The 20,874-nt window shown below is 38.3% G+C and overlaps 1 protein-coding gene across 1 annotated transcript in view; it reads right to left on the bottom strand.

Annotated features, from left to right (window-relative positions):
* gabbr2 (gamma-aminobutyric acid (GABA) B receptor, 2) overlaps positions 1 to 20,874 on the bottom strand; it is a 428,647-nt gene that overhangs the window by 192,270 nt on the left and 215,503 nt on the right. The window contains exon 3 of the mRNA XM_060942775.1: positions 4,098 to 4,268. Within this exon, the coding sequence (XP_060798758.1) occupies positions 4,098 to 4,268 (171 nt within the window). The remainder of the gene's footprint in view (positions 1 to 4,097; positions 4,269 to 20,874) is intronic.

Here is a 20,874-nt window from a genome sequence, read left to right as displayed (position 1 = left end):
CAGAATGACAGAGATATGAAATGTCTAATTACAATGTAAAAAATGTCCATAAAGTCTTGATCGTAACCTGACCGCAAATAAGCTTGTATCTTCAAAATATGGTGATGTGGTTGGATTTTGGGGTGAAGTAGAAAGAATAGAATGTCTTTGTCACTGCACAAATAAATTTTAGTTCATCATAGGAGGGCAAAGCCTCTGCATACGTGCATGCCACCACTCTTGGGCACTTCAGCCCAAGGCCATCCCATGTTAACCTAACTGCATGTCTTTGGACTGTTGGGGAAACTGGAGCACCCAAAGGAAACCCACACAAACACGGGGAGAACATGCAAACTCCACACAGAAAGGCCCACGTTGGCCACTGGGCTCGAACCCAGAACCTTCTTGCTGTGAGGCAACAGTGCTAACCACTACACCACCGTGTCGCCAAGACAAACAGTAACAACTTCCCTACCCTTGAATTTTTTAAAATACAAAACGTGAAATTGGAATTATAAGTAGGGATCAGGCAATTCTTTGATTTTATTTTGACCCGAATTTTCAGCTTGAGAGATTTTATACTTTCAAGCATTATTCTGTTTGCCTTTTTGCTATCTCTTGCCTTGACTACATTCTGGATTATACCTGTCTGTTTTCTGTTCTGCTTTTTTGTTTATGACTTTTTGCTTAGTTTGGGACTATGATTTTGGATGGCATTTAATAAACCCCTGGATATGGATCCGGTCACAGGTTGATTACTTAGAGGCATATTGTTGATTACTTGGAAGTATATTAATATTTATAATATTAACTCTTTTTTTGGCAAAGGAAGTTATCTAGAACAAGAGTAGGTAGTATAATTCTAAGGTCTTAAAACTGAGTTGTGTGAATTTCTATGAATGATAAATGCTATTGCCTGTTCACTGCTAAAAAGTGAGAGAAATGGAGCAAGAGCAATGAAAACAAAACTCTGAAGTCTGAACTCTAAAGACTGCCGATGCCCATCCATCCATCCATTATCTGTAACCGCTTATCCTGTACAGGGTCGCAGGCAAGCTGGAGCCTATCCCAGCTGACTATGGGCGAGAAGCAGGGTACACCCTGGACAAGTCGCCAGGTCATCACAGGACTAACTGCTGATGTCTTAAACGAAATTTTACAATCAACCACCATCCATAAATCTGCTCTTTTCCATCTACATCTATTAATCTGTACCTTTACTGGAGCAAAGTACAAAAGTATGATTGAGTTTTACCCTGCAAATATGATCTATTTTTACTGTGACAGTTAGTATGCTTTAAACCACCAAATGAAGCATTAACTGCTACACAGTGTCTTACAATCCATCCATCCATTATCCATAACCACTTATTCTGTACAGGGTCGCGGGCAAACTGGAGCCTATACCAGCTGACTATGGGCGAAAGGCGGGGTACACCCTGGACAAGTCACCAGATCATCGCAGGACTGACACATAGAGACAAACAACCATTCGCACTCACACCTACGGTCAATTTAGAGCCACCAATTAACCTAACCTGCATGTCTTTGGACTGTGGGGTTAACCGGAGCACCCGGAGGAAACCCACGCAGACACGGGGAGAACATACAAACTCCACACAGAAAGGCCCTGTCGGCCACTGGGCTCGAACCCAGGACCTTCCTGCTGTGAGGTGACAGTGCTAACCACTACACCACCCCTTGTCTTACAGTCATTGTATGATAAAAAATAAGTTTAATATCTATCAGATCCAACTTTTTCTCACAGTGTAAAGCAACAGCCATTAGTGTCAATTGATATGGACTTTTGAACATTTTATTTCCTCAAAGACAAAGTCCTAAAACAGCAAATTTCACAAATAACAAAGACAAGGACCTGAAGCAATAAACATATCTCATAAAAAAGCTAGCCAATAATGTGCACACTTTGCAAAATAACTTTTCACAAAATTTATAATGGAAGATAATAAAATTTAACATCTTAATAACGTCATAAATATACACTCAACTAGGACTTTATAAGCAACATGCATATTGACTCATGCAATTATCTAATCAACCAATCATGTGGCAGCAGTTCAGTGCATAAAACCCATTCAGATATGGGCCAGCAGCTTTGGGTAATGTTCACATCAACCATCAGAATGGGGGAAAAATGTGATCTCGGTGATTTTGTCCATGACATTATTGTTGGTGCCAGATGAGCTGGTTTAAGTATTTCTATAATTGTTGATCTCCTGGGATTTTTACTCACAACAGTCTCTAGAGTTTACTCAGAATGGTGCAATAAAGAAAAAACATCCAGTGAGCAGCAGTTCTGCAGACAGAAACACCTTGTTGATGAGAGAGGTCAATGGAGAATGGCCAGACTGGTTCAAGCTAACAGAAAGCCTACAATAACTCCATTAAACACTCTGCACAATTGTGGTGAGCAGAAAAGCATCTCAGAATGCACAAAGCATCGACGCTTGAGGTGGATGGGCTACAAGAGCAGAAGACCACATTGGGTTCCACTTCTGTTAGTCAAGAACAGAAAGCTGAGGCTGCATTGGGCACAGGCACAACAAAACTGGACAGTTGAAAACTGGACAAATGTAATTTGAGTTTAGTAGAATTTGGTTTCAACAGCATGAATTCATGGACCTAATCTTCTTTGTGTGAACAGTCCAGGCTGGTGGAGGTGGTGTAATGGTGTGGGGAATGGTTTCTCAGCATACTTTAGGCCTATTAATACTAATCAATCATCATTTGCATGCCACAACCTATTTGAGTATTGTTGATCATGTGCATGTCTTCATGGCCACAGTTTACCATCTTCTCATGGCTACGTCCAGCAGGATAATACACCATGACACAAAGCAAAAGTCATCTCAAACTGCTTTCATGAACATGACAATGAGTTCAGTGTTCTTCAGTGGCCTTCCCAGTCACTGGATCTGAATCTAACAGAACACCTTTGGGATGTGGTAGAACGGGAGATTGGCAGCATGAAAATGCTCCTGAAAAATCTGCAAGAATTGTGTGTTGACAATCATCTCAACATGAACCAGAATCTCAAAGGAATGTTTCCAACATCTTGTAGAATCCATGCCATGAAGAATTGAGGCTGTTTTGAGAGCAAAGGGAGGCCAAACCCAATATGAGTACAGTAGAGTGTTCCTAATAAAGTCCTCAGTGAGTGTATAAACCCAGTACATGAGGTTGAGACTCTTTTAAACAGAAGCCCATAAGTATGTCTAAATCAAATGGTAGGAAAAATGTGTCCTATATTTGCATACACTTTCACATTTTTACACTTTGAGGTTGCAGAAACATGTTCAGTCTTAAGATGATCAACCTTTTCAAGTATAGTTGTTTTTTGTTATATGTTTAATCCCTGAAAAATACAATTTTGTCATGTCTATCCTATTAGATTAATGTGATAAGTAGTTAATGTGCTCACTTCTCTATGAAAAGGCTGCTGCATGTTAGAAACATGGTGTAGTTATCCATTACTTTTAGCAAATTCAGGATTTTTTTTTTGGAAATTTTTACTATAAATCACAAACAAACAAAAACAATTAACGAGCTTAAATTATGTAGCATCAGTGTCATCCATTGGCTTATCCAATTACATTATCAAAGCTCACAAGGATGTTAAATTAATTTAATTAAAAATACGCAGTGTGGTTGCATTATGTTGCAGCTTCACAGTCCTGGGGTCCTGGGTTTGACTCTGAGTTCGGGTGACTACATGGAGTTTGCTTTTATGCCAGGGCTTTGGATATATGATCAAATCATGTTGGCTGTCCAAAAACAAACTGTGTTAATGCAAATCAATTCATTCACATGAAGCCAATATATGCATTTGAATCAAGTAAATTTCACTGAACCATTAACAGAACAATGACCAAAAGGAGTACAGAAGCTACACTATAAAGCTACCAAAATAACAAAGCACTCAATGAATAATGACTGAGTCAGATTACTTGTTAATTTACAAACAAGTTCACATACTACGTTAGTTACAAAGGGTTTGGGAGGGAAACCCCACTCATTTATTAAAGAATGTTCTTACAAACAAGATAGTGAATTACTTCATACTGATTGTTCTACTGAACTCAGATCTTTAGACTGACCTCTGAGAACCTCTGGACGTCCTGAGTCAAGGTGCCCACTCTGGTCCAATTGTAGTAGTTGAGGAACTTCACAACAGCTGGGTTGACTGCGTTGTCTGAAGGAACGGTCCTGAAAAAGTTAGGGTATTTCTTCTTATCTGCCAGGACTGGTGTCGTTGCGGCAAAAGATAGCTGCAAACATGGAGAAATTGGAACTATTGTTTAGTAGAGGTCAAAGAACAACCAAACACTGCAAAACACCTGACTACTCAAATACAGCAAGTCTGATATGTGACTGCTGTTTATTTTAACATGTGATCGAAGTAATGAGTTTTGTGCTAGCTTACACTGATCTCACCATGATAAGAAAGACAGAGCAATAAGGAGAACTGCAACTTATGTCCAAGTCCATACAGTTGTGGTCAGAAGTTTACATACAGTGACATGAATGTCATCTTGGATATGAATGTCATGGCAATATTTGGGCTTTCAGTAATTTCTTTGAACGGTTCTTTTTCTATGGCAGAATGATTGTACAGCATATGTCTTTAATTAAAAAAAACCACTAGAATTTGGTGCACAAGTTCTAATTTTCTTTGGGTTTTCTGAAATCAACACGGGGTCAAAATTATACATACAGGGTCAAAAATTTACATATGCTCATTTAGATTATTAATTCAGAGGTGCTGAAACTTCCAAAATGTCTCTTATATATTTTAATTTTATAGGCCAAGGCCTCTTAACTTCCTGTTAGTGATTATGATTGAGTACAGCTGGTAGCTTCTCTGTGCCTTCATACAAAGGGTTTGTTTACAGCACTCATTGAATTGACCAACACACAATAAAATGGGAAAGTCCAAGGAGCTCAGTGCAGATCTGAGAATTTGCAAAACAACTGCAAATTCCAAGATCAGTTCAAACAATTGTATCCAAGTTATTGTGAGGTGTAGTCACTTTGCCAACCCACTTTGCTTCAAGAAAACCCAAACTGTCACCCTCAGCTGAAAGGAAATTGGTTTGGATGGTCAGGAACAACCTGGGAACCACCATGATACAGCCCTGCCATGAACTGGAAGCTGATGGATCACTGTCTACAGTTCAGATCACCACGGACTAAGAGGCTGCTATCCAAGAAATAACCCCCTGCTCCAAAATTGACACCTTCAAGCTTAACCAAAGTTTGAAGCTGACCGCACAGACAAAGTCTTCTGGAAGAAAGCTGTATGGTCAGATGAGACAAAGATTCAGTTGTTTGGCCACAATGACCACCATGTACAGAGGGACACTATACCAGGTGGTGGTGGTAAGATCATCATGCTCTAGGGCTGTTTTGCTGCCAGCAGAACTGGTTCATTGCACAAAGTGGATGGAATAATGAAGAAGGAGGACTACCTCAGAATTCTTCAGCATAAACCATCAGAAACTTGAACACGACTTGGGACTTGGGAGTTACAACAGGACAATGAACCCAAACACGCATCAGAGCTGGTTGTGGAGGATAAAGCAGGCTAACATTAAGCTTAAAACAAGTCCTGACTTCAACCCTATTTAAAATATATGGACCGTGCTTATAAGTCGAGTCCATGCCAAGAAAAAAAAACTAATTGAGCTCTATCAATTCTACCATGAAGAGTCATGAAATATCCAACCAGAATTCTGCCAGAAGCTTGTTCATGGTAAACAAAAATGTTTGGTCAAGGTGAATCTTGCGAAGAGACATTTTACCCAAATATTAGGTGTGCTGTATGTATATTTTTGACCCTGTATGTATAATTTTGACCCAGTGTTGATTTCAGAAAGCCCAAAGAAAATTAAAACTTGTGCACCTCAGTATTTTTTTTTAATTAAAGATGTATGCTGTACAATCATTCTGCCATAGAAAAAGAACAGTTTAAAGAAATTACTGAAAGCCCAAATATTGCCATGACATTCATATCCAAGATGACATTCATGTCACTGTATGTAAACTTCTGACCACAACTGTACACTATTTTTGGCTTTTTGATGCTGGATTAAGTGTGACGAGTCAGGCCAAATTCTCTGACTCAGGACTATGGGAGGCCAAGGTACAGGTGTGAACAAATAAACACAGTCACACATCTCTATAAAAAGATAGCACTCACACCTTCAGAGGGCGCCTATGGAGACACGAACCGTGAATGTTTGCACCACTGACAGTCAACCTCAGCTGACTGGCTTCAGTGTGTGTGAGAATGTATAATGACACCCTCATGAGCCTAATGAAAACTAAAAATGTATATAAATTTTAAAAAGTGCTTGCTTTTTCCATTAATTTACATTCTTGTGTAACGATTTAGGTCCGTTTGGATATTTTTTTCTCCATAGAAAAAAAGAATGAAAGGAAAGAACATTGAAATCCAAAGTCAGTTGACAGATTATTCTCTATTTCCAGTTTATCTGCCAGCATCAATGGAGTGTCTGACTCTCGAGTAGACAAGCAAGCCTTCCCAGAGCAGCAAAGATGTGGTCAATTACATTAATTGACACTCACTGCCACAGGATGTCAACAAAATGATGATTTTAAACTGAAAAAGCACTGCTGGTCACAACGACACAATAAAAGTTCAAAATGAAATTATTTTCTCATCCTGTGTACAGGCTTATATTGAAGCTGAAATGAAAGTGACCTTTTGCCTGCAGCATGTTATGGTTATGACCTTTGTGACCTGAAGAGAAACCTAGGAAATATGTCTTAGCCGCGCCAATGTCTCCAATTTAAATCTCACTGGTTCTAATCTGTTTCAGCAAGACAGTCCATCTAATAGGGGTAACATTTTTTGTTAAAGAACATCTTCAGTGTCCAGTTGTTCTGACAAAATCCATTAACAAACAGTTTGAGGTACTGGCTCAAACAAATAGTTTTCTTTGACAGTGGCTGGGTGTTATTGCCCTCCATCAGCACCTTCCTACACCCTTATGTCAAGGTGTGATCTGGTTTCACTCAGTGATGTTAACTGGGACATGCTGAACCTATCTGAGAAAATTATGGACAAGATTGAGTCTCCGAATAGCAATATCTCAGATAACAGTCCCTTGCACTCAAGTCCTATTTGAACCCCTGTTTAATTTGCCTCCAATATTTCTCTAGTTTTCCTCTTTTGATCATTTCAGAAGATGAGGTCTGGAAGGTACTTATTATGTTAGACTGGGTCAAGACAAGACCTTAATGATACTACAGTAGTTTTACAGTTTGACAGAAACTCTCAGTCACATCACCACTGACAGTAAAGCACTAGAGGCCAAGCAGAAACTACAGCAATGTAATCATTTCTTCTGATATAGCCTTACAACGTGAGGTCCAACTGCATCTGTGAAATGTCTGGCAGACTATTGCAACAGCAGTGGGCTGTGACTTCTGTTCTTTCCAATTACACAGTGACTAAGCTATCACGTACCTTGCAGTGAATGAGCACAAGCTACCACCACTGCTACCATTTGAGGATGAGATTTAATCACCTGTCAGCCTCCAGTGGGAAAACAACCTGTCCATACTGGAGGCGAAGTTAGTCAAGAGGACAAGACTAAGAAAAGGATTGAGAAATGGTATAGAAATACTGATTAAATTAGTCAGCAAAGGAAACAATAACTTATCTATTTGACTCATCTACAACCCTAAATAAGACAAAGTTGGGATGGTAAAGAAAATGCTAATTTAAAAGAAAGCAGTGATTTCTAAATTTACTTTGATTTGTTTTTCATTGTGTATAGTATGAACCCAAGATATTTCATGTTTTGTCTGGCTAAATTCATTTTATTTGTTAAAAAGACATTCATTCCTGTGTTTCAGGCCTTCAACATATTCCAAGAAAAGTTGGGACAGGGGCAATTTAGAGCTATTAATAAGGTAAAACAATTAAATAATGATGTGATTTGAAACAGGTGATGTCAAGAGGTGATTATAATCACGATTTAATACAAAATCAGTATCCAGAAAAGGCCGAGTCTTTGAGGAGCAAAGATGGGCTGAGGGTCTTCAGTTTGTCAACAAATGCATGAGAAAATTATTGAACTGTTTAAAAACAGTGTTCCTCAAAGAAAGATAGGAAAGGATTTGGATATTTCACCAACTACAATGCATGATATCATTAAATGATTCAAGGAATCTGGAGGAATTCCGGTGCATAAAGGGCAAGGGCACAAGCCTAAGCTGAACACTTGTGATCTCCGATCCCTCAGATGGCACTGCATCAAGAACAGTCATTCATCAAAAGCTGATATAACCACATGGGCTCAGGATTACTTAGGCAAACCTTTGTCAAGCACTACAATATGGAGTTATGTCCATAAATGCCAGTTAAAACTTTACTTTGCAAAAAGGAAGCCTTATGTTAACTATTTCATGAAGCGCTGCCAACTTCTCTGGGCTTGGAGGCATCTGGGATGGACCATCACACAGTGGAAGCATGTATTGTAGTCAGATGAATTAATATTCCAGGTATTTTTTGAAAGAAATAGAGAAATTGATCCTGACCATAGATGAAAGTTGTCATTGAACAACAGGTTTTTAACGCAACATTTTGACCCATGCCCGGATGGGCCTGGATGACCCATGCTTCACTGGGGGTGAATGGGAGTGTGGGCAGGTACATTTTTGTATAGGGAGAAGGAAAAAAAAACATATCAGTGTTGATAGGACCATATACTTTTTATCTGTATGAAACATGCCTGGAAACACAACTTCTCCTTAGACCAAAGGGGCAGAACCTCGTAACCAGCTGCCAGTCACTGAAATGGTAATGAACATGTCTGACATCTCAAACTTAAAACTATCAGTCAGTCATCGCCAGTATCATTTGGAGCCTGTATTAGGAGGGTCATGTGTGGTGTGTAAATATACTATAAACTATAAAGTTATATTTGATTATTTGCATTCATTTCAAATAAAGGGAGCAAATAAAGGTCTTTTTATACAGTCCCTCTGAATGAGCTGTTACTGTAGAAATGAAAATGTGTTAGTACGAGCACATTAATATAAACCCATCATTCATGTTAAATATGTATCCGTAACAGAGAGTTGTTCTTCCCTATTTTAATCATCACCAGCCACCACTAGGCAAATGTGGATTAATATAAGACTACTTTGGGATCTTTGTGAAAGATCTATTCAGACAAGCTATGTGCTTTAATACTACTTCTCCACTGTAAGCTTTTGTGCAGCTCTGGCAATCCTGGTCATAGCTCATATGTCACAAACTCGTACAACAAATTCCACATACAGTATTCATTGAACAGGTTAACACACTAAACATCACTTTTGTGTCAATGCAAATTTTTATGCTGCCAGATCTGCAGCTGACCACAAGAAAATATAAAACAATGTAATGATATATCTTTCTACAAAGTACAACCCCGGTTCCAAAAAAGTTGGGACAAGGTACAAATTGTAAATAAAAACGGAATGCAATGATGTGGAAGTTTCAAAATTCCATATTTTTTTCAGAATAGAACATAGATGACATCAAATGTTTAAACTGAGAAAATGTATCATTTAAAGAAAAAAAAATTAGGTGATTTTAAATTTCATGACAACAACACATCTCAAAAAAGTTGGGACAAGGCCATGTTTACCACTGTGAGACATCCCCTTTTCTCTTTACAACAGCCTGTAAACGTCTGGGGACTGAGGAGACAAGTTGCTCAAGTTTAGGGATAGGAATGTTAACCCATTCTTGTCTAATGTAGGATTCTAGTTGCTCAACTGTCTTAGGTCTTTTTTGTCGTATCTTCAGTTTTATGATGCGCCAAATGTTTTCTATGGGTGAAAGATCTGGACTGCAGGCTGGCCAGTTCAGTTCCCAGACCCTTCTTCTACGCAGCCATGATGCTGTAATTGATGCAGTATGTGGTTTGGCATTGTCATGTTGGAAAATGCAAGGTCTTCCCTGAAAGAGACGTCGTCTGGATGGGAGCATATGTTGCTCTAGAACCTGGATATACCTTTCAGCATTGATGGCGTCTTTCCAGATGTGTAAGCTGCCCATGCCACATGCACTAATGCAACCCCATACCATCAGAGATGCAGGCTTCTGAACTGAGCGCTGATAACAACTTGGGTCGTCCTTCTCCTCTTTAATCCGAATGACACGGCGTCCCTGATTTCCATAAAGAACTTCAAATTTTGATTCGTCTGACCAGAGAACAGTTTTCCACTTTGCCACAGTCCATTTTAAATGAGCCTTGGCCCAGAGAAGACGTCTGCGCTTCTGGATCATGTTTAGATACGGCTTCTTCTTTGAACTATAGAGTTTTAGCTGGCAACGGCGGATGGCACGGTGAATTGTGTTCACAGATAATGTTCTCTGGAAATATTCCTGAGCCCATTTTGTGATTTCCAATACAGAAGCATGCCTGTATGTGATGCAGTGCCGTCTAAGGGCCCGAAGATCACGGGCACCCAGTATGGTTTTCCGGCCTTGACCCTTACGCACAGAGATTCTTCCAGATTCTCTGAATCTTTTGATGATATTATGCACTGTAGATGATGATATGTTCAAACTCTTTGCAATTTTACACTGTCGAACTCCTTTCTGCTATTGCTCCACTATTTGTTGGCGCAGAATTAGGGGGATTGGGGATCCTCTTCCCATCTTTACTTCTGAGAGCCGCTGCCACTCCAAGATGCTCTTTTTATACCCAGTCATGTTAATGACCTATTGCCAATTGACCTAATGAGTTGCAATTTGGTCCTCCAGCTGTTCCTTTTTTGTACCTTTAACTTTTCTAGCCTCTTATTGCCCCTGTCCCAACTTTTTTTGAGATGTGTTGCTGTCATGAAATTTCAAATGAGCCAATATTTGGCATGAAATTTCAAAATGTCTCACTTTCGACATTTTATATGTGGTCTATGTTCTATTGTGGAAACAATATCAGTTTTTGAGATTTGTAAATTATTGCATTCCGTTTTTATTTACAGTTTGTACTTTGTCCCAACTTTTTTGGAATCAGGGTTGTAGATTATTCTGTTCACAGCGGTCTTTTCATTACAGTAAAGCCAATTGGCGTATGAGCCATATTCACTACCTACACACAGTTTACTTCTGATGAAATTAGAGTCTTCATTTAATAATAACTCCATTTGTAAGCATGTTTATAGTATCTTCTTTACTGAACTTGCCTGTCTTATTTAGATGCAAGCTTTTTGATGGCTCTGACTGTGACAGACCATTTCCACAATTTTACAGGGGTTTTAAAATCACAGTTTTTGGCTAACACAGAGAACGGCAAGTAGGTGGTCACATGCACAGGTTGTGTGTTGAGTGACAACCATAGTAAACTGAATGTTGATGTCAGAATTATTACAAGCTCATTTTGCAGAAGGATCAAGTTTAATGCTATGCCACCTCATGTACATACAGCTGGCACTGAATGCCAAAATCTATTTGGATGCCTGTCAAATGTCTCAAATTCAGAGAACATGGAGAAAAATTCAAGCACACTTTCAACTTTATTTAGCCTCCAGGTTTTACAGATGGATGCAAATGCAAGTGAGATGGGAAAATAGGACCCGTGTGGCGCCAAGGAAAAGAAAACAAAGAACAGCTACACTGACTTCAGGTTACTGGCTTGGGAAAAGGTCTTATTCAACACTGGACAAAGAGTGTTTATGAGTAGTTTGGGCTGCAGAAAATTAAAGACTTTATCACTGAATTGAAGTCATAATTAACTGTACAGCTTTTACCTAGCTGTTTAACTCGTACTGAAGATCTTTTCAACACAGTTTTAGTTTAAAACAGTTTTGCTGTTTTAGTTTACAGTGTACAGCTGTTAATCACTGCTGTTCAAATTGTATTATTATTATTATTATTATCCATCCATCCATCCATCCATCCATCATCCATAACCGCTTATCCTGTGCAGGGTTTCGGGCAAGCTGGAGCTTATCCCAGTTGACTATGGGCGAGAGGCGGGGTACACCCTAGACAAGTCGCCAGATCATCGCAGGGCGAACACATAAAGACAAACAACCATTCACACCCTATGGTCAATTTAGAGTCACCAATTAGCCTAGCCTGCATGTCTTTGGACTGTGGGGGAAAACCGGAGCACCTGGAGGAAACCCATGCGGACACAGGGAGAACATGCAAACTCCACACAGAAAGGCCCCCGTCGGCCGCTGGGCTCGAACCCAGAACCTTCTTGCTGTGAGGTGACAGTGCTAACCACTATACCACCGTGCCACCCATTATTATTATTATAGTCAAAATCTGACTATTGAAAGGTCAAATCCAAGCTCGACTATAATATAATTGTTTCAGTTTACTGGCATGTTGGTTTTGCAACTTGGTTCTAAATTATCATGCGATTTTTTTTTTTTTGCTTCATCTGAAACATATAAGACAGCAAGAATGCTGAAATGGTAAGGCTGTACCCCTAGACATCATGCTTTGTTTGCCAAAAACGAACCACATCACGGCCTATAAAAACTCACCATCCAACCTGCGGGAGCATATTGAGATATATAAAACATTTTATTCCAAGAGAAAGCTTGCAACGAAGTTGTCTGTTCTTTTAGAGCTAGCACTAACATTGCAATAGCTATGCAGTCTGGTTAGTCAAATGACTTTCTATGGATTTGCCCACCAAGTTGCCATAGCCTTGTCCATGGCTAACGTTAACACATACTGTAGCTAGTTAACTTGGACACTGTTAGTTAGCATGCAAAAATGGAATTATGCTAACATGAATAACGTTCACTTATCTGAAGTCCTTTCAGAAATATGTTTTAGCATAATCTTGCCAAACAAACAGAATGTAGAAATCTTTCTTTTCTAGTAACATTAGCTACCCAATATGAGTTTGAGTTTAAAAAGCATTTGCTAGCATGTCAGGTGGAGTTTCACTGGCTAGCGAGCTTAACGTTAAACCACCATGATGGCACAGCATGCATTCATTTTGCGAATTCACATTTCTGTCTTTGGTAACGACATTAGGTTTTGTAAGCATTGTGGCAATAATACAAGAATGCGTTGACAGAAAATTTACTTTTAATACTTAAGTATTTTTAAAAGCAAGCACTTCGGTACTTTAACTTAAGTAAAAATTTGACTGTACAACTTTCACTTGTATTGGAGTAACATTTGACCAGTGGGATCTGTACTTTGACTTAAGTAATGAAGTTGGGTACTTTGTCCACCTCTGCTTGTTGCACCTCACTGAGATTACAGTTTACACACACACACACACACACACACACACACACACACACACACACACACACACACACACACAGTGCTGAGCGTAAATGAGTACACCCCCTTTGAAAAGCAACATTTTAAACAATATCTCAATGAACACAAACAATTTCCAAAATGTTGACAAGACAAAGTTTAATATAACATCTGTTTAACTTAGAACGTGAAAGTAAGGTTAATAATATAAACTTCGATTACACATTTTTTTCAGTTTCACTCAAATTAGGGTGGTGCAAAAATGAGTACACCCCACAACAAAAACTACTACATCTAGTACTTTGTATGGCCTCCATGATTTTTAATGACAGCACCAAGTCTTCTAGGCGTGGAATGAACAAGTTGGCGACATTTTGCAACATCAATCTTTTTCCATTCTTCAACAATGACCTCTTTTAGTGACTGGATGCTGGATGGAGAGTGATGCTCAACTTGTCTCGTCAGAATTCCCCAAAGAAAATAATTTCTTTACACCACAAAGGTGAAGGCTACAAGATCATCAACAAAGCTTTACTTATCAGTCAGAATACTGTAGCAAAAGTGGTACAAAAATTTAAGAAAGATGGAACTGCAACCATCTCACAGAGACGTCTAGGTCGTCCATGGAAGTTAACACCTTGACAGGAGCATCTTCTGATGAGAAGGGTTGAAGAAAATCGGCATGCGAGTTCACTGCAGTTATCTAAAGAAGTAGAAAGCCAAACTGGGGTGACTATTTCCCGTGACACAATACGGCGTACACTGCAGAGGAATGGCATGCATGGATGCCGTCCACGAAAGAAGCCTCTCCTAAAGCCCAGGCACAAAAAAGCCCGCCTAGAGTTTGCCAGGGCCCATGCTGACAAAGATGAAGACTACTAGGACTCTATACTCTGGAGTGATGAGACCAAGATAAATGTTCTGGGAACTGATGGCTTCAAAACTGTATGGCGTCGCAAAAGTGAGGAATACAAAGAAAAATGCATGGTGCCTACAGTGAAACATGGTGGTGGCAGTGTCCTTATGTGGGGCTGCATGAGTGCTGCTGGTGTCAGGGAGCTGCATTTCATTGATGGCATCATGAATTCACAGATGTATTGCTCTATACTGAAAGAGAAGATGCTACCATCACTCCGTGCCCTTGGTCGTTGTGCACTTTTCCAACATGACTAAACACACATCTAAGGCCACTGTTGCATTTCTGAAGAAGAACAGGGTGAAAGTGATTTGGTGGCCAAGTATGTCTCCTGATCTGAACCCAATCGAACACCTATGGGGAATTCTGAAGAGACAAGTTGAGCATCACTCTCCATCCAGCATCCAGTCACTAAAAGAGGTCATTGTTGAAGAATGGAAAAAGATTGATGTTGCAAAATGTCGCCAACTTGTTCATTCCATGCCTAGAAGACTTGGTGCTGTCATTAAAAATCATGGAGGCCATACAAAGTACTAGATGTAGTAGTTTTTGTTGTGGGGTGTACTCATTTTTGCACCACCCTAATTTGAGTAAAACTGAAAAATGCGTAATCCAAGTTATATTATTAACCTTACTTTCACATTCTAAGTTAAACAGATGTTATATTAAACTTTGTCTTGTCAACATTTTGGAAATTGTTTGTGTTCATTGAGATATTGTTTAAAATGTTACTTTTCAAAGGGGGTGCACTCATTTACGCTGAGCACTATATATTTTTTTTTTAATAGAAGAGAAATTGTTTGATCAGGTCCTCAGATCTCAATTGCAATTATTGTGCATAGACTGCCAGTGAACGTGTGAATAGCAACACATTTTGCGTGTGAATAGCAACACATTTTGCATTCTGTTAAAAAAGTGCGATAAATCATCAGGAGAAATAACAATGTTTAGACAAGGAAAGAGAGACAATTTAGTTAGTTAGTTAGTTAGTTAGTTAGTTAGTTAGTTAGTTAGTTAGTTAGTTAGTTAGTTAGTTAGTTAGTTAGTTACATGCCACTGTTGGTTATTATGTGTACTAGAAAGTTGATGATGAAATGGACAGTGTGCTGCTGCAGCAGAAATAGTAAGACAATGTCAGCTTTTCATTGGACAGAGACAGCTGTGACTGTAGGCATGTTGCAAATGAATTTTCAGCCACAAATAAATCTCACTTTCTCAGTTTAACCTTTCTGAAAAAACTCAGAAACAGCAGATTCTGAACTTTTACTGTCATGTCCCAGAGCCAATAAAATACACACATTGTTTTCTTTTGCTCTAATGGGTCATGGTCCAACATACCAGAGCCAAAATATACAAATATGAATCTAAATTTAAATCACTGTGTACACTATAGCACCAACAAAATGATGGCGGTCTATAGACATATCACAAGACATTCCCTGTGTCCGAAATTGCTCCCTACTCACTATATAGGGCACTATATAGTGGGAACGCCATTTTGTAGTGCTGTCCAAAACCTTAGTGAGGATTATTCACACCCTATATAGTGCACTCAAAGTATCCTACGATGCATCATGAAAAGTAGTGTACAACGATGGTCACTAACCAAAGCAATATATCCCATCATGCATTGACAAAGGAGGTGGTGATCGATTTCAGAAGGACGGTTCCTCAAATTGCACCAGTGAACATCCAGGGTTTGGACATTGAGATCGTGGAGGAGTACAAATACCTGGGTGTTCACCTCAACAACAAACTGGACTGGACTAACAACACAGATGTCCTGTACAAGAAGGGCCAAAGTCGTCTCCACCTCTTGAGAAGACTGAGGTCTTTTGGTGTGTGCAGGACACTGCTTAGGACTTTTTATGACTCTGTGGTAGCATCAGCGATTTTCTACGCTGTGGTCTGCTGGGACTGTGGAAGTTCAGAGAGGGACAGGAAGAAACTTAATAAACTGGTCAGAAGGGGCAGCTCTTTTAGTAGTAGACTGCTACACCCACGGTGTAAGAAGGAGAGATACCGCAGGTCATTCATACCTACTGCTGTCAGACTGTATAACACCCACAACTTGTAACGTAGCACCAATAACCTGTTTGTCGTTTAATTTGCACTACTTCACCACTACTACCTCTGCCATCTCTCATCAATGCAATTATTATGTGCAATAATATAGGCCCTAAACTATTTTTATGCATAATTATATATATATATATATATATATATATATATATATATATATATATATATATATATATATATATATATATATATATATATATATATATATGTGTGTGTGTGTGTGTGTGTGTGTGTGTGTGTCTACAGAGTCTACCTGTAATGTGCAATTTTTCCGAGCCTCTCAATAAGGCAATTTTTCTATACTTTTTCATGGTAGATAATGCAAATAGCCCTCTGTATTTAATCCTTCATTTGTCTAATTTTTATTTCAGTTTTATTTGTTATCTGTTTGACATTTTCTTGCTACTGTAACACGTGAATTTCCCCAATGTGGGATGAATAAAGTGAATCTAATCTAATCTAATCTAATTGCGGTCGCGCTGAAAGAAATCAAGTTAAAAGTCTCAAATTTGATTTAATAAAAGGCAGCAGCAAAGAAGAAAATATTCAGCCTTGATTTAAAAGAACTGAAAGATGCAGGTACTTTGTATTGATTAATGTGGGAAATGTGCTCAGTATAATATGTATTCATCACAAAAATACATGCATGTATTTATTATTTTGAAAACCCATCAGCTGGCTGATCTGGCACATTTTAATTGTGCAACAGTAGTGATGTAAATACCAGCACGATGGACAAATGTCCAAAAGCGTTTTACCAATGAGCTCACTATATAGTCCTCTATATAGTAATTCCCTATATAGGGAGTAGTGAACGAGTGAGTGATTTCGGACACAGGGATTGTCTTGCTGGCAGTACTTGTAAGCTAATGGAATTAAGCAATCCTTTATGTTTTAAAGTCTCTCTCAGAGATTAAAAAAAAGAATAAAATGTATCCTCTGACAGACAAAAGCTTTGCCAAAATTAGAACGTTAAATAATAGGCTAACTAATGAGTGAGAAACTGATTACAGAGAGAGTTAGAAAATAAAGAGTTTATTTTAATTAATTTATTGTTTTTAATTATTTCCAAAAGTATCAAACAGTCACTAAACTAAATTAAGCATATCGTTTATATTACTCATCCTTTTATCATTTAATGTGCCCTTTAATTTTTTTCAATTTGTCACTTTTCCTTTTTTATGGATTTCAGCACATTACACATTTCCTAATCTCCACATCACAGATAATAATAAAGGGGTGTGTCCAAACCTATCCAGGCATTAGATTAATGGCATCCTGGCTGAATGGGTATTTCCCCGACCAATCAAGACTAGAGCATGAAAACCGTCAGTGATGACCATGTTGTCTTTGCCCAGTGAGATGCTGATGATTAGGGTGGAATTGGACAATGATTACACAATGTTCTCCTCATTATTTACACATTTACATCATTTATTGAGACATCTAAAATATTTTCAGAAATGTATTTAAATTAATTCAAAATGTCATGACCTGGTAAAGTTTGCCTATCAGTTTTGCAGCCCTGAAGGGACAAGCTGGGAAATGAATAGTTTTGCATTTTCTTGTAGGTTTTAGAGACAGACTGGTGAAATGGAGCATTTGTGTCTTATAAATGTTTCACTTTTCTAGTGTGGGATTACGAAACAACAATTAATAATGCACTATACTTAATGTGTGTAGTTTTTAGGTTCTGTGTGCTATTCCACTCAAGCCTTAATAGCAATTAATCTACTGGATTTGGCACAGGCTATGCTTTCTCAGCTCACTTTAATGAATGTGGTTTAATGCTATGCTCCCAGAATAATGTGGGATAACTAATTAATGATGCATGGTACTAATTTGTATAAGTACAGGCGTTAGGTTCGATACCTGTTCTGTTTGGCCACATTTGTGAATATGGTATTGTTACCGACAATAAAACGTCTTTCAGTTAGTATACTGACCTTACATCAACCTATGACTTTAATTTAGTAATACTACTCCTAGATTTTAATAGTCAACACTTGTTCTGCAGAATGTTTAGCCAATGAATCAGATGCTGTCAGAGTAAGTAAGATGAGCCACTCTCATTACCAGATACACGGTGAAGAAATTAGAAATGTCTAATGATAAATGACTAAAGGTGCTGGAATCGATAAAGTAGGAAAAGTGCAAAGTTGAAAACTAAAAATGGACAGTCAATGATAAATAAAGGAGTAATACGAAAATTTAGCTTTTCTTCAATATAGTGATTGTTTAGGAGGTCAGGAAACGAGACCGTCAATGACGACGTAGCTCACTCTGGCCCCATCTAATCCAGAAGGAATGATCTAAAGTGGGCCATCTTGCACAATAAATGTTGCAAGCTATATACACTATATGCAAGCTACCGTATATATAGAAGCTATATACATCCTAGGAATACTCACCTATTTGCCAGAAAGAATCCAAAATGTCGAGGAATTGAAGAAGAAGTGATTTTTGTTGAACTGCTCATTAAGGCTTTATTAGTCCATAACTTCATTAATAATTGTAATTAAGCAAATCTGGGTAGAAGTTCTAAGCACCCTAGGTATCCCTACCATCATGCCAGAAAGAATCAAAATCGATGAAGAGTTGAGGGAGAAGAAGCGATGTGTGTGGAAACTGCTTGTTAGGGCTTAATTACTCCATATCTTCATTATTAATTGCAATTATGCAAATTTGGGTAGCAGCTATATGCACCCCAGGCAGACCTACCTTTCTGCCATAAATAACAATCGGTGAACAATTGAGAGAGAAGAAGCGATTTCGTGAAATGTGGACAACGCCAGACGGACAACACGATGGCATAACCTGTCATGTTGTCTGTCGGCCGGATGAGCTAATAATTACAAATGATTTATTTGTTTTTGGTTACTCTATAATAAATTTTTATATTCAATTTTTTTATATCATAAGATAGCCTATTAATTATTTTGAGGGGTTGCTTAAAAGAAAAAAAAAATATTTAGTCAGGTTAAACCTGTGTAAAGTCTGAATATTTTTGTAAAAATGTATATTTTTAGAGATAGTCAGTGTTCTCATGGCAAGACATTTAGCGAAGAAGAAGAAGAAGAAGAAGAAGAAGAAGAAGAAGAAGAAGAAGAAGAAGAAGAATTCTGTATGGTCAGAAAAAATTCACTCAAGAAGTAAGCTAGGTTTTCTGCCCAAATAGAGTCAGCTATTTCATTTCATCTTTAATCATCAGGGTATAATGAACAGAGATTTTGCCATCATTTTCATCATCAAATATTTTTTCATTTATGTTGCTGTTACAATTTAGTTGTGAAATAAAAGGTCGTCAATGTAAACTTATCATCAAAATTTTTGTTGACAAAATTAACACTGCATACTGGCATGTTTTAGAGAGATGGAAGAAATTTAGAGAACCAGAAGGAGACCTACAGAGACACAGGGAGAACCTACAAAACTTCACATCGAGCAAACAAAATTAAACCTCATCACCTTCATTTTTTGAAAGTCATACTTACATGATGAAGCTGAATTTTCTTGACTAACAATGTGTAAAAGCTGATTTTCAGACAAAATGCTCTACAACTGCGATTCCTTTGCCTCATGGCACCATTTTGGCATTTCACTGGAGAGCCAGTATTTCTTTAAACCAATCCCCCTGATCTGTGTCCTTTCTGACTTTACAGTAATGACCTTCAGCTGTTTGAGAGTCATCCTGTTTTTCAAGCCAAAGTTGTAGCATGCAGTCAGAAGCAAGGGCAAGTCAAGAAAAGGAATCACATGGAATTAGGCTTCCTTCCTTTCTGCAGATATTGTGTCAGCAGGAGATTGGCTTCTTCCACAGACATGCAGCCCAGACTGTCTTATTTAAAAGGGTATCGTCTTCACTAGATGAGATATTTCTTTCAGATTAGGTCTTTCAGACTGCAGGTTTACGTAACATTAGGAGAAATGGATTTATTCACATGCAGTCTTGCTTTCATACAGCTAGTGCACAAGGTATGCTTACACAGACTAGTCGACTAATACATTCACTAGCTGCCTCTGTGGGGAGCCGTCAGTTAGCCAGGGCATTGGAAAAAAACAAGTAAAGCAGTGAGACAGATGGCAAAGGAATGCAAGCAGATATTAATAATAATAATAATAATAATAATAATAATAATAATAACTAGACAGGGACACTCTAACGAGTGCAAACCCCGCCTTTTCCCTATTAAAATACATTGGGCGAAAATTTTGAAGTTCTGCCATGACCTTGACCTTTGACCTCCAAAATTTAATGGTTTCCTTCCTGGGTGATTGGCAACACATGTACAAAATTTGGTCCAAATCGATCCATTGGTTCTTGAGATATCTTGCAGACACACAGACAGACAGACAGACAGACAGACAGATACACACACACAGAGACTGACGCAGGTGAAAATAATAACCCCTCCGACTACTGTCGGCGGGGTTAATAATAATAATAATAATAATAATAATAATAATCAGGCTAAATGCATTTTGCTAGTCTGAAAATATTTCAGACTTGATGAAACCAATTCTGCAGTGAATTGCACACTGTGTAAGACTGTTGGGTAATTTTCTTTCGTTAATTTAACAAAGAACATTCATATCACTTGTCTCAATGTGT

The sequence above is a fragment of the Neoarius graeffei genome, chromosome 16, assembly GCF_027579695.1.
Source record: "Neoarius graeffei isolate fNeoGra1 chromosome 16, fNeoGra1.pri, whole genome shotgun sequence".
In the NCBI taxonomy this organism is placed as follows: Eukaryota; Metazoa; Chordata; class Actinopteri; order Siluriformes; family Ariidae; genus Neoarius; species Neoarius graeffei.
Note: the sequence above shows the minus strand (reverse complement) of the source record. Positions and strands in the feature narration are given on the sequence as shown.